The following is a 21,716-nucleotide window of genomic DNA, read 5'->3' as shown; positions in this document are numbered from 1 at the left end:
TAAAACTTATGGGAACAGGCACTTAAACTGTTTGAATCGGAAATTCCCGTCTTTTATTTGTCTTAACCGGAACTGCAAAAGATTTTTTATATGTTAACTTAGACTAAGCACTAGACTATATAGGCTGCTACTCAGACTTAAGGCTAAGACTATCTAATTGCTTAATAGTTCAGAATAGAAGACTTTAAACGAGCAAGAGAAGACTCTGAAAAGAATAATCCGTAAAGCTTCTTGTAAGCATGACAGAGGACCCGAGGCAAGGCAACATTTTAGCGATGAAATTGTTTAATTATGGATATGTATAGTATTGACAGACACGTTTAATTGATAAGTCAACATAGAAGAGTTGATTTGACGCGTTACGAATAAATATTACATCAAGTATTAATCAAGGAAGGAATATTCATCTTCAGAAGTTTACTGGAGTATGGCATGAGCCTCACACGAGGATCCCAGACTGTAAAACTGTAGTGAATTTCAAACTGTGATCTGGAAAAATAAATAATTTCGCATTGCACAAAGCCAATATACTCTCTGTGCTAGTGTGAACAGAGTATAATAATTATACAAACATAATCTATAATTTATAATATATCGAATCTAAACACGGGCCTTGCGGGGACTTCAACAGCTTTGCCAAGTCAATCCTCTAATTATATAGAATGATAATTATATAGGTTTTTGTCAGTGCAATTAATATTTAAATTGATTAATCAAGAATCTTAACATGGGCCTGGACAGCTTACTTCAACATCTTTGCCAATTCAACCCTCGAATAATGTTTCTTTTCTCAGTGCCATAAATATTTAAATTAATTAAGCTGTAATCCCGCGTACTACAAATAATCACATCTTGTTAACTCTATCTAAACCGAAAATAAAAACAGAAAATGCCGACGTTCAATTGTCCGTGCCTAAAGTGTGTCTCACACTCTGAAACCAGCTACCAGCTACCCTTCAATAATTTACACTCTCGCCCCCTCCCCGTCAGGGTTAGGCCCTGTCAGCGACGCGTGCGTCGTAATGCGCTTCACATAACATTTTGATCATTTTATGATCTGTCGATTAGCCTCATTGTGTCTGGCAAGAGGGGGTTGCACTCTGCGACGGTGACTGTGCCGTCCGTGTGACTGTGCGAGCCACACGCTTAATAGGATTATCTCTGAAGAGCACTTAAGAGTCAAATTATCAACGGCTGGCAACGCTAGCTGCAATCACAATTGTTGTGACTGTTGCGTTCTGTATGTTTACAGTGGCAAGGACATCAGCTCATCGTTTGTTTGCCCAAATTTCCCACTGTTGTGTCCTGCTGAGGGGCGCATCTTTCGGAGTGCCAGATTAGATTAGATTCTAGGCATCAAAGTCAAGTGGTGCTCGCAATTGAGACATTTAGCTTTTCCCTCAAATGCTACAGGTAGTTCACACGAACATTAAGTTCAATTTAACAATTAAATGTCATTTCAGGATATAAACAAGGTGGCAACACTGTACGTTAAAGCTAAATTATTGGGTTTTTAAGTTCTATCGAGTGATACACATTAAAATATTTCCCCAATATCTCAGTTAATTCACATTAACATTAAATTCAAGTACAATTATATAAGCAAGGTGGCAACACTGTTAGTTAATGCTAGATTATTTGCTTTCTACATTCTAAGGGATATACATTAAGATATTAGCCAAATGTTACTGAGATTAATAGGCTAATGTACAATTATATGTCATGAGCGATATTCTAACACGTGGAACTTTTATCATTTTTTACCTAGTAAAAAATATAACAGAAAGAATTTAAGCAAACAACATGTTAAAATATATGTTGCCTTTGACATGAACATAATTTTAACATGAACATAAGAGCGGCTAACAACTTGGCCGCAGCAGCGCCCTCTGTTGGCGAGTGGAGGGCAACTGCGCTGCTTTTGTCGCCGGTTCTTGTCCAGACTGAAAGCTGTCAAGGCTAAGCTCACGCGCTTGATAAGCGATTTGTCGAGTATTCCGGTAAAAAGACATAGTTGATATAACTTTAAGTAAAAAGTGATACTTACAGAGTGAATTGCTGGCATTATTGTGGCCGTTGCTGCTGCTGCTGGCGTTGCTTTTGCCGACGCTGTGCCTGCCCAGCTCGCTGCTGGACGCGGACGCGGCTGCCGTGGAGGACGAGGCGACGGCGGCATGCGAGGACGTTGTGGCGCAATCCAGCGTGGATTTCTCTGCACAACAAAAAAAAGGAGAAAATAGAGAAACAAACAAACAAATTTTAATTGCTAGGCAGCACAAATTTGCACACTCAGCGCGACACGCTTCGCCATTCGGCATGGCGCAGACCACAGAGCGGAGCGCAGAGGAGGCCCAGTCATAAATCTCAACATAGATAAACGTAACTGGCCCGTTTATTTATTGCCCAAATTATGGTTGGTCGTGGCTGGTGCCGCCGCCCAACCATGACGCTCGCCTGACACGCAACGCCGCTCGGCAGCCACCCCCAGATACAGACAGATCCTGTGAACCGCAAAGGATATAATCGCGAGGGTTGTCACTTCAGACATTAGACCAGCAGCAGCCGTAGCCGTGTTTAATTGCCGTAAATCTTTGTTTGATGTAAACAACAATAAGCGAGCCGGCGAAATTCGCAACGCTTTCAATTGAAATGTCAATGTACAGCTTGATGTCCATGTCCGATAATAGTCATAAGGACGAGTCTGAAATTAGCTTGAGTTGAGTGCCTGGGAACGTGACTGTGTCATACTTGTAGATCCCAAAGACAGTCAAATATGAAACGCAAATAACCTTGGGTTAAGCAAAGCTGAGGAGAGTCTAAAGTTGGCAAGCTTGAACCTTAACGAAGAATAGTATAGCTCTTCTCAAGAACTAATTGATCCCAATTGAGAGCCTAAAGTACACACTAATTGGAGCTCGAACTTTAAACAAAATTGCCGCGCTCATGCAAATCGCTTTGCTTTTGACAGAGTTAGGAAAGTTTGTAGACCAAAGAGTTCGGATACTATGTCATAGTTTTTGTCAATTTTGACAAATTTCTCTCAAGAAATTTGAAGCGGCTCACAATAATTTATAACACACACAACTTTAAAGCGCACAATCGACCAGAAATAATTCTGAATATGAATAAGGGGTAAGAATAATCAAATTTGCCATACAAGATATTTTCACAAAAAAAAAAAATACTCCTAAAATTGTATAGAATACATTTTGGATACAAACCATGACAAAAATGCGCTCATTTGTCAAAATGCGGTTATGTGTTGGGCAAGTTTTGGAAGCTTGAATTTTAATAGAGGCCTAGTTAATATCTGTACTAAACTTCAAGCTTCCCAACACTGGGCATTTTTTTAAGCAAATTTTAGGCATTTTGTGCGTGGCTTTGGATTGAAATTAAGACACTCTCAAAATCATTTCCAAGCTAGCATTTCTTAACCCGGTTTTACAAGCAGAATCGATTAAGAATAACATTTAAAGATTCCACGACAGAAAATTAGTTAGGAGGGGAGGAGGAGGGGAGGAGGAGGAGGGGAGGACGTGACACGTAATAATTTAAAAGAAAATCAAAATAAAATTAAATATTCCAATATGCCTTGATTTTCATGCAGAAGCAATCTAGAGCCAAGAATATAGAACCATCTAGTATAAAAATCGGTTCAGTTTTGGCCAAGTTATGATAGTTCGAATTTGTAGCGGAAAGTACCGTCTATATAGCTGACTGACTGAACGTAAAGTTAGAATACTTTACAACATTTTGCCTACAATAGGCAAAAGAAATATTGACAAGGAATTGTTCAGTAAGCCGTTTCTTGTTCGCGTTCTTAGCTGGTTTTCCAATGTGGGGCTGCCTCAGTAGAAGGACAATACGATATACGTTATATGTAGTATACCAAATGATGGGGAGCGTAATTATCTTTTATGTGCTTTGTGAGCCAAACGTTTTTCAGCAAAAATAATGAGTTACGCATGACAAAGTTCTTTTATGCGATGGCAGCAGAGCAGAAGGCAGCAGTTGACAGCAGCAAAGTTCATAAAGACAGCTAGAGAGGGAGAGAGGGAGACAGAGAGTGGGAGTGGGAGAGAGGTGGACTGCCGTCGAGAGACAGCTTAAAAGGATTCATTTCATATTTGCTTGAGCGCTTTGAGGCTGGGTTTGAGTTGGCTTCAGCTGGCGGCCATTTTGGGCCACCCTAAAGCCAGTCAAGGAAGGACTCGCTTGCTTGTCATATTGAATTCCGGCTTACCAAAACAGGCCACAAAGCCAAGACGATTAAAAAGTCCAAAAAAAACCAGGGAAAAGTGGGTGACTGACTAGGAGATACCCTGTATCCAAATATTGTAGGAAAAAAAAGCACCCCCACATATCCCTAAGCAATGGGAATGCTTTCCTGCATAACTTCGGTGCTTAAAGTCCATTTAACTCGATGTTTATCAACATTATGAAAATTATTGGAAATATCGAAAAACGAATGATACCTTATTCTAGATTTTGTATAGAAGACTTTAAATTGTGACTCTGTATCCTTTGTAGTCTCCGATCTGAACGAACTCGCACAGATGGACGGAAAGGCAGAATGACGGACGGACAGAGACACGGACAGACAGGCAGACGGACAGATGGACTCTTCTTCTCTGCTTCTTACACACATAGTCACAAAAACAAACTACCCGCTTTAGACCTTTTCAAAGAGTACAGGGTACATGAAAGAATTTCTTATAGATATAAGTGGACACAACATGACGGAGGCGGCATAACAAATTCTCGCCAGGCACGCGATGCTATTGTGTGGACAGTGCATTTTTGATGTTTCTATCCAAGCACACACACGCACACACACACACATACACACGGAGCACCCGCCGCCCCTTTTCTGGCCACATTATAAGCCACATCCGTTGCGCCGGCTTAAATTGATAAACAAGTGGAGGGAGGCAACTGCAAGCAAGACCTTGACGTTTATATGGATAATTCAATTTGGCTTTTTTTATAATTTCTTTTATTTTATTTTTTGGGCCATAACAACAACAACAACAAGAACAAGAAAAATTATGTCCAGCTAGCGGTTTTTTGCCACATTTTTTGGCCCATAAAATGTAACGGACTTTGGACGCGAACATTTTTCGGCGTTGCCTTTTGTGGGCGGCCAACGGCCAATGGTCAACATATGCTGCTTGGATGTGTTTAAATAAATAAACGCGAAATTTGCCACTTTTGTAAAAGAAACAACAATTGTTTTCTCTTCGTTTTTTTTTAGTTGTTGTTGTTGTTGTTCTGGCTTTAGCTGTGCCGGAAGCGCAGGATTTGTTTTTCCGCCATTTCGCTGACATTTGTGTTAGACCCACGGCGAGAAGGTCAGTGGGTTGCTCTACGGCTAAAAAGCAGCTAAACAAGCTGCTAAAATGGAATATTTGATTGCAAAATATACGAACGGACGGGGTTGCCATTAAACATTTCAAATCTAGGGCTGCAAGCTAACAAAATGTGGTTCGGTTCACGGATAAAACCAAACAAATCAGACAGTTTAGCTGAACAGCCAGGATATCGAAACTGAGAATAGATTTGTTTCAATCAGAGTTGGATATATTAGAAATGTGGTCGGGAATTTGAATCGGTTCCGGTTCAGGGTTGGAATTTTTCAAAAACAGGGCTGCTGACTCGGCTTACGCTTCGAACCAGGCCTGTGACTCAAGGTGAACGGGTTCACGAGCCTAGGATTAGATCTGTTTAACTCCGAATCAGTTTACGCATCAAACTGCCTTCGGCTCACGGTTGGAAATACCTTGATTCGATGGTTCGATTTAAGCGTCGAACCAGCTCCCTTCTTTCAGGCAACAACCAGACATTCCAGTGCTGAAATGACAAAGACAAGGTCGAAGCAGAGGCGCTTATTCGGCTAATATTTTGAACTAGTTTTCCGGCTTCAGGTTCGGTTCGTGCACCTAAAAATACGGTTCGGTTCAGGTTTTGATAGGACTTTTTTTGTGTGGTCAACTGGGTTGATTCAAGGTTTGGTTTATGTTTAAAATCAAATTATTCTTCCGGGTTCGAACCGTTTCAGTTCTAATCCAGCTGCACATATGAACATATTTATAAACATATTTAAAGAGTTCAGATGACTTCCCTTGTCAGCTCAAATAGATTCACATCTATCTTTGGTCACTTCTTCCTACCTGTTCGAACTTTGTGCTCCACGTGCGAGGTGGTGGACGCTGATAGCGACGGCAGCACCGAGGGCGAGCTGACCGCATCCAACGAGGCAGCCGGCACATGGCCCGCGCTGGACGTGATGACGCCGTGCTGTGTGCCGGCGGGCGAGCAGCCCGATGGCGGCTGCAGTGTGTCCAGGCGATGCCGCTGCACGCTGCCGCCCAGGACGCCGGCGCTGCTGCTGCTCACCGTGTTATAATTGAGCACGCCCACGCCCACTCCGACGCCCACTCCAACGCCCACGCCGGCGCCCGCATTGTGCGTGAGGCCGAGGCAATTACCGGCGCCCGTGCCATTCTGCATGGCGGGCAGTGTGTCCAGCGTGTCGGTCAGCCGCTGGCTGGAGTAGATGTCGCTGCAAAGCACAACCGAATGGCATTAGAAGCTGAGAGAGGCAGCGGCACTCACCTGGGCGACTCACCTGAAGGCGCTGCTGGCGCCAAAGAAACTGCTGCGATCCTGCAGCGCCGCCTTGGCCTTCTCGACGCTCTGCTTCAGCTGCTCGAATGTGGACTGATGGAACCGGTACGAGGTCCAGTCCGGCGAGCATTGGCCCAACGTCAGACAGTCCTCCGTTTTCACCTGGGCCAGCGTCGGCGGCGACACGCGCTTCAAGTCCAGCGCCGTCTGATACGAACACGAATTCTCGTACATGGCGCGTCCCTCCGAAGCGTCAACGGCTACGTTTTGGTTAAGCAATGGATTCCACTTGACTCTGCAAATACAGATGAGAATCGAAATAGAGAATCCTTTTTTAATATCTTATTGCGTTGCTCCAGTTCCAAATGCTTTAAGCAGATCAATAGGTGCGACAAGTTCCTTTTAACATAGGTTTTGCCAGGAACCAGTTTATTAAAAATTAAAATAGACTATAGAAATCTTATATAGAAACAATCGGTCGATATTTCGAACAGTGTGTTTAGAGAGTTATGCAAATATATATTCTCTTAATCTTCTGCATTTCAAAGATAACTATTATTAACTCTTTCTATTTTATTTCATACTACGATGATTTTGCTCTTCGTTTTTTTATACTCTGAACCCGTTCAAAATGGGTATAAGGGTATATTGTATTTGTGCAAAATCCAAATGTATGTAACAGGCAGAAGGAAGCTTCTCCGACCCCATAAAGTATATATATTCTTGATCAGCATCAATAGCCGAGTCGATCTAGCCATGTCCGTCCGTCCGTCCGTCCGTCCGTATGTATGAACGCAAGGATCTCAGAACCTACAAGAGCTAGAGACTTGAAATTTTAGATGTAGATGCTCCTAGTTCCCGGAGATCGAGTTTGTTACCGATAATCGATAACTTACTCCGTTTCCAAGCAATCGATATCGATATCCAGTTTTTTGGGCAATGTTGGTAAATAATAAGAGCTAGAGTCACCAAACTTGACATATAGCTTCTAAAATAGAATATATATATATGCATTTGATGTTGGAAGAAGAGGGTTCAGGGTATCGCCTAGTCGGGAGCTCCCGACTAGAACCTCTTACTTGTTTCAATTATTGATTTCTAATTCAAATAATAATTATTTGAAATAATAAATGTTTTGTATAGAAACATTCGAGTCGCAAATAGTCTGAAAGGTTAAAGAAATAATGCTCAAATTTGATTTAAGGGGAATATATTTTGCCTGAATTTACATGTGATAGGGCACATAAATCACAGCGAATGGCCTGCAATTAATGACGGCAATTTTAAAATATTTCGCAAAATTGGCGCTCCAATTGCCACGCTCACAAACTGGTTACACTAGCCAACATAATTAGTGTTTTAGCTGTTGTGCTCTGGGGCCCCGAAAGATATATGCATAATTATCTGCCTCGGGGTTATTTATGGTGCGGGGCCAACGCTGCGTATGAGCGTTATGCGTGGGCGGCGGCCATTTGAGCGTGCATTTCTAATGCAGCTATTGTTTGCTATGAGTGTGTGCCAGTGTGTATGTGTGTGTGTTGTGTGTGTGTTGTGTGTGCCATGCAAATTTTTGCACTCTGCCTTCATCGGAAGTTGCTGAATTTTGATTTATGCCAGCGAAATTTATGCCACAGCAACAGTAACAAGTAAGGGAGCGAGTAAACGGGTGTGTCCGACTAGCAGATACCCTGCAAAAGCCAAGTCACACACACCCTGCATGCAAGCTTCTTCTTCTTGTCTCAGCTTTAGAACCTAGCCTTAGACTATGTATGGAATATTTCGGCTTTTAAGAGTCCGATTTTTATGAAATTTTCAGGGCTTTAATATGGCATGAAATATCATAAATACCCAAGCCTAAGACTTGACATACATAAAATGCGTTGATTTGAATTTGTGGGGAACAGCTTGAGAAATATTCATTATTAAAATAACATATTCGGAAATAAACAGACCAAGTTTCTATCCAGAGATAAGATATGCTCAACAAATCGTATGTCTCCAAATCGATAATTATCGATGGTACACAAATAAGAGAAGATTTTAAGAATATCCAGTTGTGATAAAGTAGAATATGGATTTTAAATTTTCAGTTTTATGGGTAACAGCGGGAGCTTAGCCTTAAGCTGATATGTTCATATTATACCAAATCGATAATTATCGATAGTATGAAAATAAGAGAAGATATTAAGAATGTCAAGATGGGATTGAAGTTTTCTCGGGAACAGCGTGAGCTTAGCCTTGAGCTGAAATAATGCATAATATGGATATGATTTTCGTGAATATGCAGAACAATTTTTTTTTCAAGAAATATCTAGCACTTACATTATCGATATTTATCGATAGTATGAAACTGAAAGCAGATATCGTTAATATAGAGAGATATCGATATATGGTAAAGGAGTATATCTCTAGCTCATTCACACAGACAGACAGACGGACGAAAGGACAGACGGACGGACATGGCTCCAGCTCCAGCTATTGATCAAGAGAATATATGCCTAATGGGGTGGCAGATATCTGCTGCTGACTGTCATACATATTGGCATAAAACTCTGACAGCCTAAGCACTTTTTGCCCTAAACCCTTTCTGACAACATGATTTAAGATGCCTTAAATTTCGAACGCACTTTGTGGCAGCTTAAAGCGTGGCAGCAACAACTACAACAACAAGAACAACAACCTCGTCGGCATTTGGCTATCTGCAACGTCATCAGACATTAGAGAGACTGACATTATAAATGGGCCTTGCACACGCCTTGTTTATTATTATTTATCATATTGTGTTTGCAAGCAAATTGCGTAGACCTGGGCCCCAAGCAGTTAGGCAGAAGCACAAGGACACGCCGAAGGACGAGCACGCAGCCATTTTGAAGTTATCACATTTCTCGCTTCTCGTTCGAGAGGCCGCGCGCGCACACCGGAAATACGCGCAGGATGCCAGGATGTCGGGATGCCGGGCTGCCGTGCGACGCGTGGCTATGCTGGGCTGTATCAAAAAAAAGATTTGACGAGCATACGCATACATATGCTAAACGCACACACACACACACACACACAGACAGACATTGCGATATTTTGCATATAGAGCTAATGACATAATACCCGCGCGCAGCATTTTAATTAACAGGATGGGGAGACACGCGCCGTCTCAGGCACTTTAATGGTTTGTAAGATTTACCTATCAGCTCTGGTTAATGGTCTTTTATTTTTCTCTCGTTTGGGGGCGTGGTCATTTAACACGCACTTACATTCGTGATTTTGTAAATGTCAGCAGTGTGCAGCTGAGCAAAGCCGGCGGCTTTTTTATTGACGTTGAGCTGAAATTTGAAACATCTTTCTATTTTTTTTATTATCTACAGGGAGTGGGAAATTTCAACTATATGGGATAGTGGACCAAATAATTATGTTGTGAGATTTTGATGCCAAATTGATAAAGAGGTGAAAACATTAACAAAAAGTCAAAGCTTGTGAAAATCGGTTAAGATTTGACTGAATTAAAAGGTTGGGGAAATTTGACAAATCAGCATACGGTACATTTGGTCTATATAGGATATTTCAAAGTACCAAGCTTACATGAATTTTGACAAAAAAATAAGTTTCCAGATTTAAATGTCGAATTATTCTAGAAGCCTGACCATGAAGAAAAAACTAAACCTCGTGAAAGTCAGTTGAGTTTTCACCGAGTTATGGCCGTGGGAAATTTCGACCCATGTCCACATGGGATTTCGGAGGGTACAATTTTACATGAATTTCGACCAAAAATTACGTTCTCAGAGTTAAATGTCAAATTATTCTAGATGCCAAACCATGAAGAAAAAACTAAACCTCGTGAAAATCTGTTGAGTTTTCACCGAGTTATGGGGGTGGGAAATTTTTATCAATGTCTATATGGGATATTTGGTCTGCATAGGATATTTGGGGGTGCCCAGACTTGGATGAATTTCGACTAAAAATTATGTTCCCAGATTTAAATGCCAAATTATTCTTAGGGCCAAACCATGAAGAAAAAACTAAGCCCCGTGAAAATCGGTTGAGTTTTGACCGAGTTATGTGAATGTGAAATTTCGACCCATGTCTATGTCCAAAACTAGGGCTAAGATTTTGACATGAAATTCGACCAAAAATTTTGTTGTCAGATTTAAATGCCCGATTAATCTAGGGGGAAAACCATGAAGAAAAAGCCAAGCCCCGTGAAAATCAGTTGAGTTTTGACCGAGTTATGTGAATGGGAAATTTCGACCCATGTCTATGTCCAAAACTAGGTCTATGCCCAAAACTAGGGCTAAGAGTTTGACATGAAATTCGACCAAAAATTTTGTTGTCAGATTTAAATGCCCGATTAATCTAGGGGGAAAACCATGAAGAAAAAGCCAAGCCCCGTGAAAATCGGTTGAGTTTTGACCGAGTTATGTGAATGGGAAATTTCGACCCATGTCTATGTCAAAAACTAGGGCTAAGATTTTGACATGAAATTCGACCAACAATTTTGTTGTCAGATTTAAATGCCCGATTAATCTAGGGGGAAAACCATGAAGAAAAAGCCAAGCCCCGTGAAAATCAGTTGAGTTTTGACCGAGTTATGTGAATGGGAAATTTCGACCCATGTCTATGTCAAAAACTAGGCTTATACCCAAAACTAGGGCTCAGATTTTGACATGAAATTCGACCAAAAATTTTGTTGTCAGATTTAAATGCCCGATTAATCTAGGGGGAAAACCATGAAGAAAAAGCCAAGCCCCGTGAAAATCGGTTGAGTTTTGACCGAGTTATGTGAATGGGAAATTTCGACCCATGTCTATGTCAAAAACTAGGCTTATGCCCAAAACTAGGGCTAAGATTTTGACATGAAATTCGACCAAAAATTTTGTTGTCAGATTTAAATGCCCGATTAATCTAGGGGGAAAACCATGAAGAAAAAGCCAAGCCCCGTGAAAATCGGTTGAGTTTTGACCGAGTTATGTGAATGGGAAATTTCGACCCATGTCTATGTCAAAAACTAGGCTTATACCCAAAACTAGGGCTCAGATTTTGACATGAAATTCGACCAAAAATTTTGTTGTCAGATTTAAATGCCCGATTAATCTAGGGGGAAAACCATGAAGAAAAAGCCAAGCCCCGTGAAAATCGGTTGAGTTTTGACCGAGTTATGTGAATGGGAAATTTCGTCCCATGTCTATGTCCAAAGCTAGGGCTAAGATTTTGACATGAAATTCGACCAAAAATGTTGTTGTCAGATTTAAATGCCCGATTAATCTAGGGGGAAAACCATGAAGAAAAAGCCAAGCCCCGTGAAAATCGGTTGAGTTTTGACCGAGTTATGTGAATGGGAAATTTCGACCCATGTCTATGTCAAAAACTAGGCTTATACCCAAAACTAGGGCTCAGATTTTGACATGAAATTCGACCAAAAATTTTGTTGTCAGATTTAAATGCCCGATTAATCTAGGGGGAAAACCATGAAGAAAAAGCCAAGCTCCGTGAAAATCGGTTGAGTTTTGACCGAGTTATGTGAATGGGAAATTTCGACCCATGTCTATGTCCAAAGCTAGGGCTAAGATTTTGACATGAAATTCGACCAAAAATGTTGTTGTCAGATTTAAATGCCCGATTAATCTAGGGGAAAAACCATGAAGAAAAAGCCAAGCCCCGTGAAAATCGGTTGAGTTTTGACCGAGTTATGTGAATGGGAAATTTCGACCCATGTCTATGTCAAAAACTAGGCTTATACCCAAAACTAGGGCTCAGATTTTGACATGAAATTCGACCAAAAATTTTGTTGTCAGATTTAAATGCCCGATTAATCTAGGGGGAAAACCATGAAGAAAAAGCCAAGCTCCGTGAAAATCGGTTGAGTTTTGACCGAGTTATGTGAATGGGAAATTTCGACCCATGTCTATGTCAAAACCTAGGCTTATGCCCAAAACTAGGGCTAAGATTTTGACATGAAATTCGACCAAAAATTTTGTTGTCAGATTTAAATGCCCGATTAATCTAGGGGGAAAACCATGAAGAAAAAGCCAAGCCCCGTGAAAATCGGTTGAGTTTTGACCGAGTTATGTGAATGGGAAATTTCGAACCATGTCTATGTCCAAAACTAGGGCTAAGATTTTGACATGAAATTCGACCAAAAATTTTGTTGTCAGATTTAAATGCCCGATTAATCTAGGGGGAAAACCATGAAGAAAAAGCCAAGCTCCGTGAAAATCGGTTGAGTTTTGACCGAGTTATGTGAATGGGAAATTTCGACCCATGTCTATGTCAAAAACTAGGCTTATGCCCAAAACTAGGGCTAAGATTTTGACATGAAATTCGACCAAAAATTTTGTTGTCAGATTTAAATGCCCGATTAATCTAGGGGGAAAACCATGAAGAAAAAGCCAAGTCCCGTGAAAATCGGTTGAGTTTTGACCGAGTTATGTGAATGGGAAATTTCGACCCATGTCTATGTCAAAAACTAGGCTTATACCCAAAACTAGGGCTCAGATTTTGACATGAAATTCGACCAAAAATTTTGTTGTCAGATTTAAATGCCCGATTAATCTAGGGGGAAAACCATGAAGAAAAAGCCAAGCCCCGTGAAAATCGGTTGAGTTTTGACCGAGTTATGTGAATGGGAAATTTCGACCCATGTCTATGTCAAAAACTAGGCTTATGCCCAAAACTAGGGCTAAGATTTTGACATGAAATTCGACCAAAAATTTTGTTGTCAGATTTAAATGCCCGATTAATCTAGGGGGAAAACCATGAAGAAAAAGCCAAGCCCCGTGAAAATCGGTTGAGTTTTGACCGAGTTATGTGAATGGGAAATTTCGACCCATGTCTATGTCAAAAACTAGGCTTATACCCAAAACTAGGGCTCAGATTTTGACATGAAATTCGACCAAAAATTTTGTTGTCAGATTTAAATGCCCGATTAATCTAGGGGGAAAACCATGAAGAAAAAGCCAAGCCCCGTGAAAATCGGTTGAGTTTTGACCGAGTTATGTGAATGGGAAATTTCGTCCCATGTCTATGTCCAAAGCTAGGGCTAAGATTTTGACATGAAATTCGACCAAAAATGTTGTTGTCAGATTTAAATGCCCGATTAATCTAGGGGGAAAACCATGAAGAAAAAGCCAAGCCCCGTGAAAATCGGTTGAGTTTTGACCGAGTTATGTGAATGGGAAATTTCGACCCATGTCTATGTCAAAAACTAGGCTTATACCCAAAACTAGGGCTCAGATTTTGACATGAAATTCGACCAAAAATTTTGTTGTCAGATTTAAATGCCCGATTAATCTAGGGGGAAAACCATGAAGAAAAAGCCAAGCTCCGTGAAAATCGGTTGAGTTTTGACCGAGTTATGTGAATGGGAAATTTCGACCCATGTCTATGTCCAAAGCTAGGGCTAAGATTTTGACATGAAATTCGACCAAAAATGTTGTTGTCAGATTTAAATGCCCGATTAATCTAGGGGAAAAACCATGAAGAAAAAGCCAAGCCCCGTGAAAATCGGTTGAGTTTTCACCGAGTTATGTGAATGGGAAATTTCGACCCATGTCTATGTCAAAAACTAGGCTTATACCCAAAACTAGGGCTCAGATTTTGACATGAAATTCGACCAAAAATTTTGTTGTCAGATTTAAATGCCCGATTAATCTAGGGGGAAAACCATGAAGAAAAAGCCAAGCTCCGTGAAAATCGGTTGAGTTTTGACCGAGTTATGTGAATGGGAAATTTCGACCCATGTCTATGTCAAAAACTAGGCTTATGCCCAAAACTAGGGCTAAGATTTTGACATGAAATTCGACCAAAAATTTTGTTGTCAGATTTAAATGCCCGATTAATCTAGGGGGAAAACCATGAAGAAAAAGCCAAGCCCCGTGAAAATCGGTTGAGTTTTGACCGAGTTATGTGAATGGGAAATTTCGAACCATGTCTATGTCCAAAACTAGGGCTAAGATTTTGACATGAAATTCGACCAAAAATTTTGTTGTCAGATTTAAATGCCCGATTAATCTAGGGGGAAAACCATGAAGAAAAAGCCAAGCTCCGTGAAAATCGGTTGAGTTTTGACCGAGTTATGTGAATGGGAAATTTCGACCCATGTCTATGTCAAAAACTAGGCTTATGCCCAAAACTAGGGCTAAGATTTTGACATGAAATTCGACCAAAAATTTTGTTGTCAGATTTAAATGCCCGATTAATCTAGGGGGAAAACCATGAAGAAAAAGCCAAGTCCCGTGAAAATCGGTTGAGTTTTGACCGAGTTATGTGAATGGGAAATTTCGACCCATGTCTATGTCAAAAACTAGGTCTATGCCCAAAACTAGGGCTAAGATTTTGACATGAAATTCGACCAAAAATTTTGTTGTCAGATTTAAATGCCCGATTAATCTAGGGGGAAAACCATGAAGAAAAAGCCAAGCCCCGTGAAAATCAGTTGAGTTTTGACCGAGTTATGTGAATGGGAAATTTCGACCCATGTCTATGTCAAAAACTAGGTCTATGCCCAAAACTAGGGCTAAGATTTTGACATGAAATTCGACCAAAAATTTTGTTGTCAGATTTAAATGCCCGATTAATCTAGGTGGAAAACCATGAAGAAAAAGCCAAGCCCCGTGAAAATCAGTTGAGTTTTGACCGAGTTATGTGAATGGGAAATTTCGACCCATGTCTATGTCAAAAACTAGGTCTATGCCCAAAACTAGGGCTAAGATTTTGACATGAAATTCGACCAAAAATTTTGTTGTCAGATTTAAATGCCCGATTAATCTAGGGGGAAAACCATGAAGAAAAAGCCAAGCCCCGTGAAAATCGGTTGAGTTTTGACCGAGTTATGTGAATGGGAAATTTCGACCCATGTCTATGTCCAAAACTAGGGCTAAGATTTTGACATGAAATTCGACCAAAAATTTTGTTGTCAGATTTAAATGCCCGATTAATCTAGGGGGAAAACCATGAAGAAAAAGCCAAGCCCCGTGAAAATCAGTTGAGTTTTGACCGAGTTATGTGAATGGGAAATTTCGACCCATGTCTATGTCCAAAACTAGGGCTAAGATTTTGACATGAAATTCGACCAAAAATTTTGTTGTCAGATTTAAATGCCCGATTAATCTAGGGGGAAAACCATGAAGAAAAAGCCAAGCCCCGTGAAAATCGGTTGAGTTTTGACCGAGTTATGTGAATGGGAAATTTCGACCCATGTCTATGTCCAAAACTAGGGCTAAGATTTTGACATGAAATTCGACCAAAAATTTTGTTGTCAGATTTAAATGCCCGATAAATCTAGGGGGAAAACCATGAAGAAAAAGCCAAGCCCCGTGAAAATCGGTTGAGTTTTGTCCAAGTTATGGGGGTGGGAAATTTCGACCCATATCCCCATGGGATTTCGGAGGGTACAATTTTACATGAATTTCGACCAAAAATTACGTTCTCAGACTTTAATGTCGAATTATTCTAGATGCGAAACCATGAAGAAAAAACTAAGCCTCGTGAAAATCGGTTGAGTTTTCACCGAATTACGGGGGTGAGAAATTTCGACCCATGTCCACATGGGATTTCGGAGGGTACAATTTTTTGAGAATAATTACAAACTTCACGAGACTCACCTCAGGATTATGCTGGTTTCTGCGTTTGTGCTTTATCCAAATATGTCAAGCTCCACTTAATTTAGTTAATTAATTAATTAATGCACTTTGACTAACTAATATTCTTGCAGTACGACAACTTCACGCGTCACTTGGCGGCATTTGTGCTGTTATTTTTTTTTTGTAAATACCATTTACCGTTGTATTTGTGCAAACCGGAAGTGAAATTATTGTCCAAAATGGCGACGGAGAACATGCTTGGTTTGGTCTTGGCGGGCGCGCGGTGGGGGGGCGACTGCGACACGCAAATTTCGTTTGTTTAGTTTTGTGACTAGTTGTTGTTGTTGTAGCAGGATATGCAAGTAAATTTGTCAGTGGGCAATGTACGAAAAGTAGGCGTGGCACAGAACGCCGACGGTGGCCGTAACGCGTCCCTTTTGGCCTTTGGTCGGCGGGCCACTTTCTCGCCGCGTGTTTGGCCAAAAAGTAAAATTTCAATAATTTCCGCACAACAATTTTTGCAACACACACAGGCACACACGTGGGCAGTGGGGCGCTGCCACGCCTACTGTCAGTTGGCAACAAGCAACAAGCGCATTTGTCCAAGCTTTGTTTTTGTTTGTATTTGTACTTTTCACTTTTTTTATATATATTTATTTTGTGGTCTCCCCTCGCCCTTGTAGTTCGCGGCTTCCTGTGTGTGCGTGTGTGTGTGTGTGGACCGACGTATACTCGACCGCAAAGTGCCGTTATTATTATGCAGCTCCGCTCGACGTGTCGTAACGGTAACGCGCACTCCAAGTTAATGTGTATGTCCCGCTGGCCATACACAAAAAGGCTCGCCTGGCCTGGCCGCACAATGAGGCACAAATCATCTCGTGCGCGCGCTCTCAAGATGGCGCCCGGCACACACATACTCCTCCCACATTCGGGTGGCCGCAATCAGCAGGGCTCACATCAAAAGGATGCCCGAGCAGCGGCAGCTGCACCCCATTATGAACGCTTCCTTTTGCGGTGGTTGATGCGCACGCGCGCTCCCTTTCGCCCGCAATGTTTATCTCTGCGCTTAGCCAAAAGTGGGCGGAGCCACATCTGAACTGCAGTCGACGTTGTGCACACTGGCTGCTGCTGCTGCCGCTGCTGCAATTTCTTGGGCAGCACTGGCTGCGGCGCTGGCATCATTAGTCCAAGCAAAGACCCCATTTCGGGCGGAAGTGCGTATGAGCAATATTTTAACAATGGCGCTTAAAACAGTTAAAGAACCAGCACTAACACACACACACACACACACACACTCAGGCACTCACTTATCTGTGTGCGGGCCATTAGGCGCTTAGTTTGGGGCCCAGCTCGCATCATTTGCGGCTTCATTTTTAGTGCTGCCTACTTTAAGGCGCAGCTGGGAAACTGTGCGAAGCGGCAATTGGCCAAGAAGACGCCGCAGATAAGCGCACACATAATCGCATTTTAAGTTATGTAATTAACATGAGTGTGCCTGTGTGTGTGCTTTTACATAAATAAATTCAATTAAATTAAATTCTCATAGGCAAAACGATTATTTATATTGCGCAACTAAAGCTAGTTTACAAATATTTTAGTTTGACATATTTTAAGAAACACTTTGTTTAAATGTAGCTTCTCATATTGTCGCAAGTTCATGAACCACTTTTTCATGCTCTGGTTCGGCTCATGGTTCGGTTCCTGAACCTGGTTCACAGCTCTTCCCCTTTTCCTGTCAACTTTTGTTGCACATTTTCGAGACTAAATTACCCGGCGTCGCCCGGCTCAATTGCAACGAAATTACTTCTGTAAACAACGTTTTGTTAACTTCGAACCAGCGACCTCTCGCATGCTGGTTCGACGCACAGAAAGCTAAGCCATATAAGCCTTATAACGTCTCGTTCGTTGTTGTTTATGTTTTTCGTACATTCTATATATTCCATCCTCGAACCAGCGACCTCTCGCTTGCTGGTCTGACGCACAGACACCTAAGCCTTATGCCGTCTCGTTTGTTGTTGTTTATTTTTTTCGTACATCGCCCTTTTTTCTCCAATTGGAGGTCAAATTTTCCTAACAAAAAAACATACAAATTTGAATTCCGGAACCGCAAAAAAAACGGATAAATGTGTATGAATAACATCAATCGTTCAGTATTTATGAGCTCATTTCTTACCAAGAAATCAGATTAATGGAGAATAGAACTTAACCGGTCGCCGATTGTTACTATGACTATGACATAGTAAAATCTTATTTGGCAGCTTCAATTTGTCGAAAAAATAAGACATGTTTTGCTGTGATTTTTTTCCGTTACTTTAAATTCAATGTTTGACGTACCCTGAACTGACATAAACATTGAATATTAAATATTAAATATTATTTAAATGTTCTCTAATGCAAGAAGCTCTATGCATAAAGCTGTCCCGTTGTTGGATAGTTTGTAAATTTAACCTTTTGGTTTATAATAATACAAATATATGGTTAAATGCCATTTAAATTTCTCTTGTCCATTAAAACGCTTTTAAGAAACAGCGTCAATGATATGGAAACTAGTTCTGTTTGTCGTATATGTAAATAGACTGGTCAAAATCAGGTCTACAGTATAAATAGGTGCCATTCTTCCAGTTGGTAGCCGCATAACTCGATTGAAACTCATTGCGACAGCTTCGGTAGCTCGTTCCGCTATTAAATACAAATAAAAAACATAAAAGAAGACGTCAAGCTTTTGGATAATGCAGTTCCTCAACATTTACGCGTTTTTGCTGTGCGCTTTTATGCTTACTTCCTGGATAAATGCGACGCCTTATAATTATTACCAGGCTCCCAATGTGGGACGCTTCGGTGGCAGCGCCTTTGGGTGAGCAAATTAAAAAAAAAAAACAAAAACACTTGGAATTCGGCTAAAGTTCGTTTTCCAATATGCGATATTCAAATTAAACACGCTCTGATTTTAGTGAGGGCGTACTCAGACCGGGCAGCGATACGGGCGAAGGCATTTTTTCCGAGCTAGACGCACCCAGCTATTCGCCGCCCAATACCAATAGATACAATATATATAATTATCAGTAATTATCGTGAAAATCAAGCAAACTATAATTAACCTCAACTTTATGCATAATCCGGACAGTGTTGCCAATGCAGCAGGTTTCTAGCTAAATTTGGCTAGTTTCAGTTGAAATTTCAAATTGATTCAGCGGCAGTTGGCAACACTGAATCCAACGGGATTTCAAGAGCTTGCAGGAAACTAACTTAACTTAGCCTAGACACAAACCCAAATACAAATAAGAAGCTTTACAATGTGATGTATACATATACTCAAGTATAAAATATAAACTTTAATTTAATTAAAAACTCCTCTCTCTCTCTAGACACATGTTCATTTATCACATAAGTTGTATATATATGGACAAATGATAAATATCAGTAGTTGAAGTCTGTTAAGTTTGCACTTGTTCTGTTTGCCAACATTAAAATAATTACATATTATAATAGGTTCCATGATGAATGCTTGGTGTGTATGTGCAGTGCTCTTGGGGAACGTGTGAAGTACATATAAAAGAACGGGGGAAAGCAAAAAAGTGTTTTTTTACAGCTTTGTGCATAAATGCCGCAAGTTTGGCGACCATGAAAAAGGTCCTATTAGCAACTAAATACGGCTCTTGGAGGTAGTCTTCACTTCGAACAGTTTGCGCACGAAGAATACCTAGAAATGAAAAGTAATTGTTTAAGTTATAATAAACAAATTCAAAGTGTTAATCAGTGTTGCCAAATTGTAAAAAATAGCTAAGTCTAGCTTATGTGCAGGGTTGTTATTGTGATATAAATTCGTTTAAAATTTAACTGCTTTCTGAGAATAGCTGAATTGGCAACACTGGCAACAGTGGGAAAACCGTTCACCTGTATGGAGCACGTAATCAGAATGACCACAATCTGGCTAATGGAGAATGTTTGTATATAGGAATTGTTGTCCAGCAGCAGGGCATAATCGCGCGATTCACGATGCCTGCTGTGCGCCTGATAGCCGAGCATATCATTAATGTTGCGCTCAACGGTGCCAATTGTGGTCGTAAAGTTTTGCATATTCAGCTGCAACTCTTCGATCTCCTTGGCGTACTTGTCCCACGCATCGTACTTAACCACCGTGATGTAGATGTTGACCAGTTTGCCCGCAAAGCGCGAGAACTGATTGTCAATGCACACGGAATAGTAGCCGCCGGGCGACACTTGATCCGTATAATCCGCCGTGGCCTGCCACTGGTAGGGCTTCACGATTTCGCCAGCCGGATTGCGTACGGCAAAGCCAGCCATGCCGTCTCCGCCTCGCACAACCTGTTAATGTTAAAGCATGAAGAATATGCGTGGGCTTGCATTTCGCAGACTTACGCTGAATGAGACGTAAAAGGTGGCACCTGCCTGCACATACTGATGATAGCAGTCCTCCTTGCCGGCATCTATGTGTACCTGTATTTAACAAATTATTTCGAGCACATATTTATTGTTGTTTAGCTCGTGCACTTTCTAATTTCAATTAAATACCTTATAGTCCATGGCGACTGCGGGCAAATTTTCGTACCATGGTTGTTGTGCTTCTTGTGCGCTAATTGTTTTAATGAGCAGGCAAAAGGATGTTAGTCCAATGGTCACTAATAAATTAAATCTCAACCGCTGCCACGTCAAGCCCATTTTGATTTTATAAACAAAAAGAGTTGCATCGAATCGTTCGGAATTAGTTCGTTCGAACTTTCGACTTAGCTCAATGAACGAACTAATTAGTAGATTAGTGTTAAACTAGTTCACTTAACACATGCCCACGAACATGCTGCTAACTTGTACTGTTAAGCGAAGCGGTAGCTACTTAACAGCATTTGTCATTCAGGAAGTTAAAAAATCTAAACGAGCCGTATATTGTTTTTAAAGGCTCTGTAGTTGTAGGTCTTAACATTGGCAGCAGCTGTTATTTGAAGCGAGTACTGCCCAACTACTGTTAACTGATTCACAACTCACTTCAAGCCACGGATAACAGAGCTCAGCTGACTTCAGCAAACGCAACAAGTGGATCAGTATGCTATCCATAAGAGGCAAAATTGCGCCATTTCAAGTGGAAATTTAAATAAAATAAATTAAGCATTTAAAAGATGAAAGCACCTCAAGTTGTGCCTGAAAGTATTTGCACAGTTTCTGTTGCTGTAGACTTTTACATTTGCCGCAACTGTAGTGTGCAGCATACATTGCTCTACAATTGCTAACAGACTCTTCAAGCCACTAATAACAGAGCTCAGCTGAATCCCAATATTAATCGATGATTAACATGCGCAACAAGTCCAGCTGTAAACTATCGAACGTCTTTAAATATACTATCGATAAGACGAAGTAAAGTCGCGCCATTTCAAGTGCAAGTGTCTAAAATAAATCACTGTTTGCTAAAAAAACACAAATTAAATATTGTATATTAACTAAGTTTCTGCTGCATGCAAGTAAGTGCTACTTATATTAAACTGATATGCCTTGAAATGAGCTTGCGGC

At 40.9% G+C, this 21,716-nt stretch overlaps 2 protein-coding genes across 2 annotated transcripts in view; both read right to left on the bottom strand.

Moving 5' to 3' along the window:
• The window catches only part of LOC115762654 (DNA-binding protein D-ETS-3), a 30,858-nt gene extending 23,997 nt beyond the window's left edge, over positions 1–6,861 (bottom strand). Inside the window, exons 1-3 of the mRNA XM_030704960.1 lie at positions 6,629–6,861; positions 6,171–6,562; positions 2,081–2,212 (exon numbers count right to left, since the gene is read on the bottom strand). Of these exons, the coding sequence (XP_030560820.1) occupies positions 2,081–2,212; positions 6,171–6,562; positions 6,629–6,861 (757 nt within the window). The remainder of the gene's footprint in view (positions 1–2,080; positions 2,213–6,170; positions 6,563–6,628) is intronic.
• A 12,693-nt stretch (positions 6,862–19,554) lies between these two features.
• Positions 19,555–20,915, bottom strand: LOC115762603 (transmembrane emp24 domain-containing protein B). Its single transcript, XM_030704895.1, has 4 exons — positions 20,730–20,915; positions 20,577–20,654; positions 20,091–20,522; positions 19,555–19,896 (listed from the first exon to the last, which is right to left on the bottom strand). Exons 1-4 carry the CDS (start codon positions 20,874–20,876, stop codon positions 19,840–19,842), a joined length of 714 nt encoding a protein of 237 aa, XP_030560755.1. The 5' UTR covers positions 20,877–20,915; the 3' UTR covers positions 19,555–19,839.
• Positions 20,916–21,716: the final 801 nt, after the last annotated feature.

Source organism: Drosophila novamexicana, unplaced genomic scaffold (assembly GCF_003285875.2).
Source record: "Drosophila novamexicana strain 15010-1031.04,08,12 unplaced genomic scaffold, DnovRS2.1 tig00000644-arrow-pilon, whole genome shotgun sequence".
NCBI lineage: Eukaryota > Metazoa > Arthropoda > Insecta > Diptera > Drosophilidae > Drosophila > Drosophila novamexicana.
Note: the sequence above shows the minus strand (reverse complement) of the source record. Positions and strands in the feature narration are given on the sequence as shown.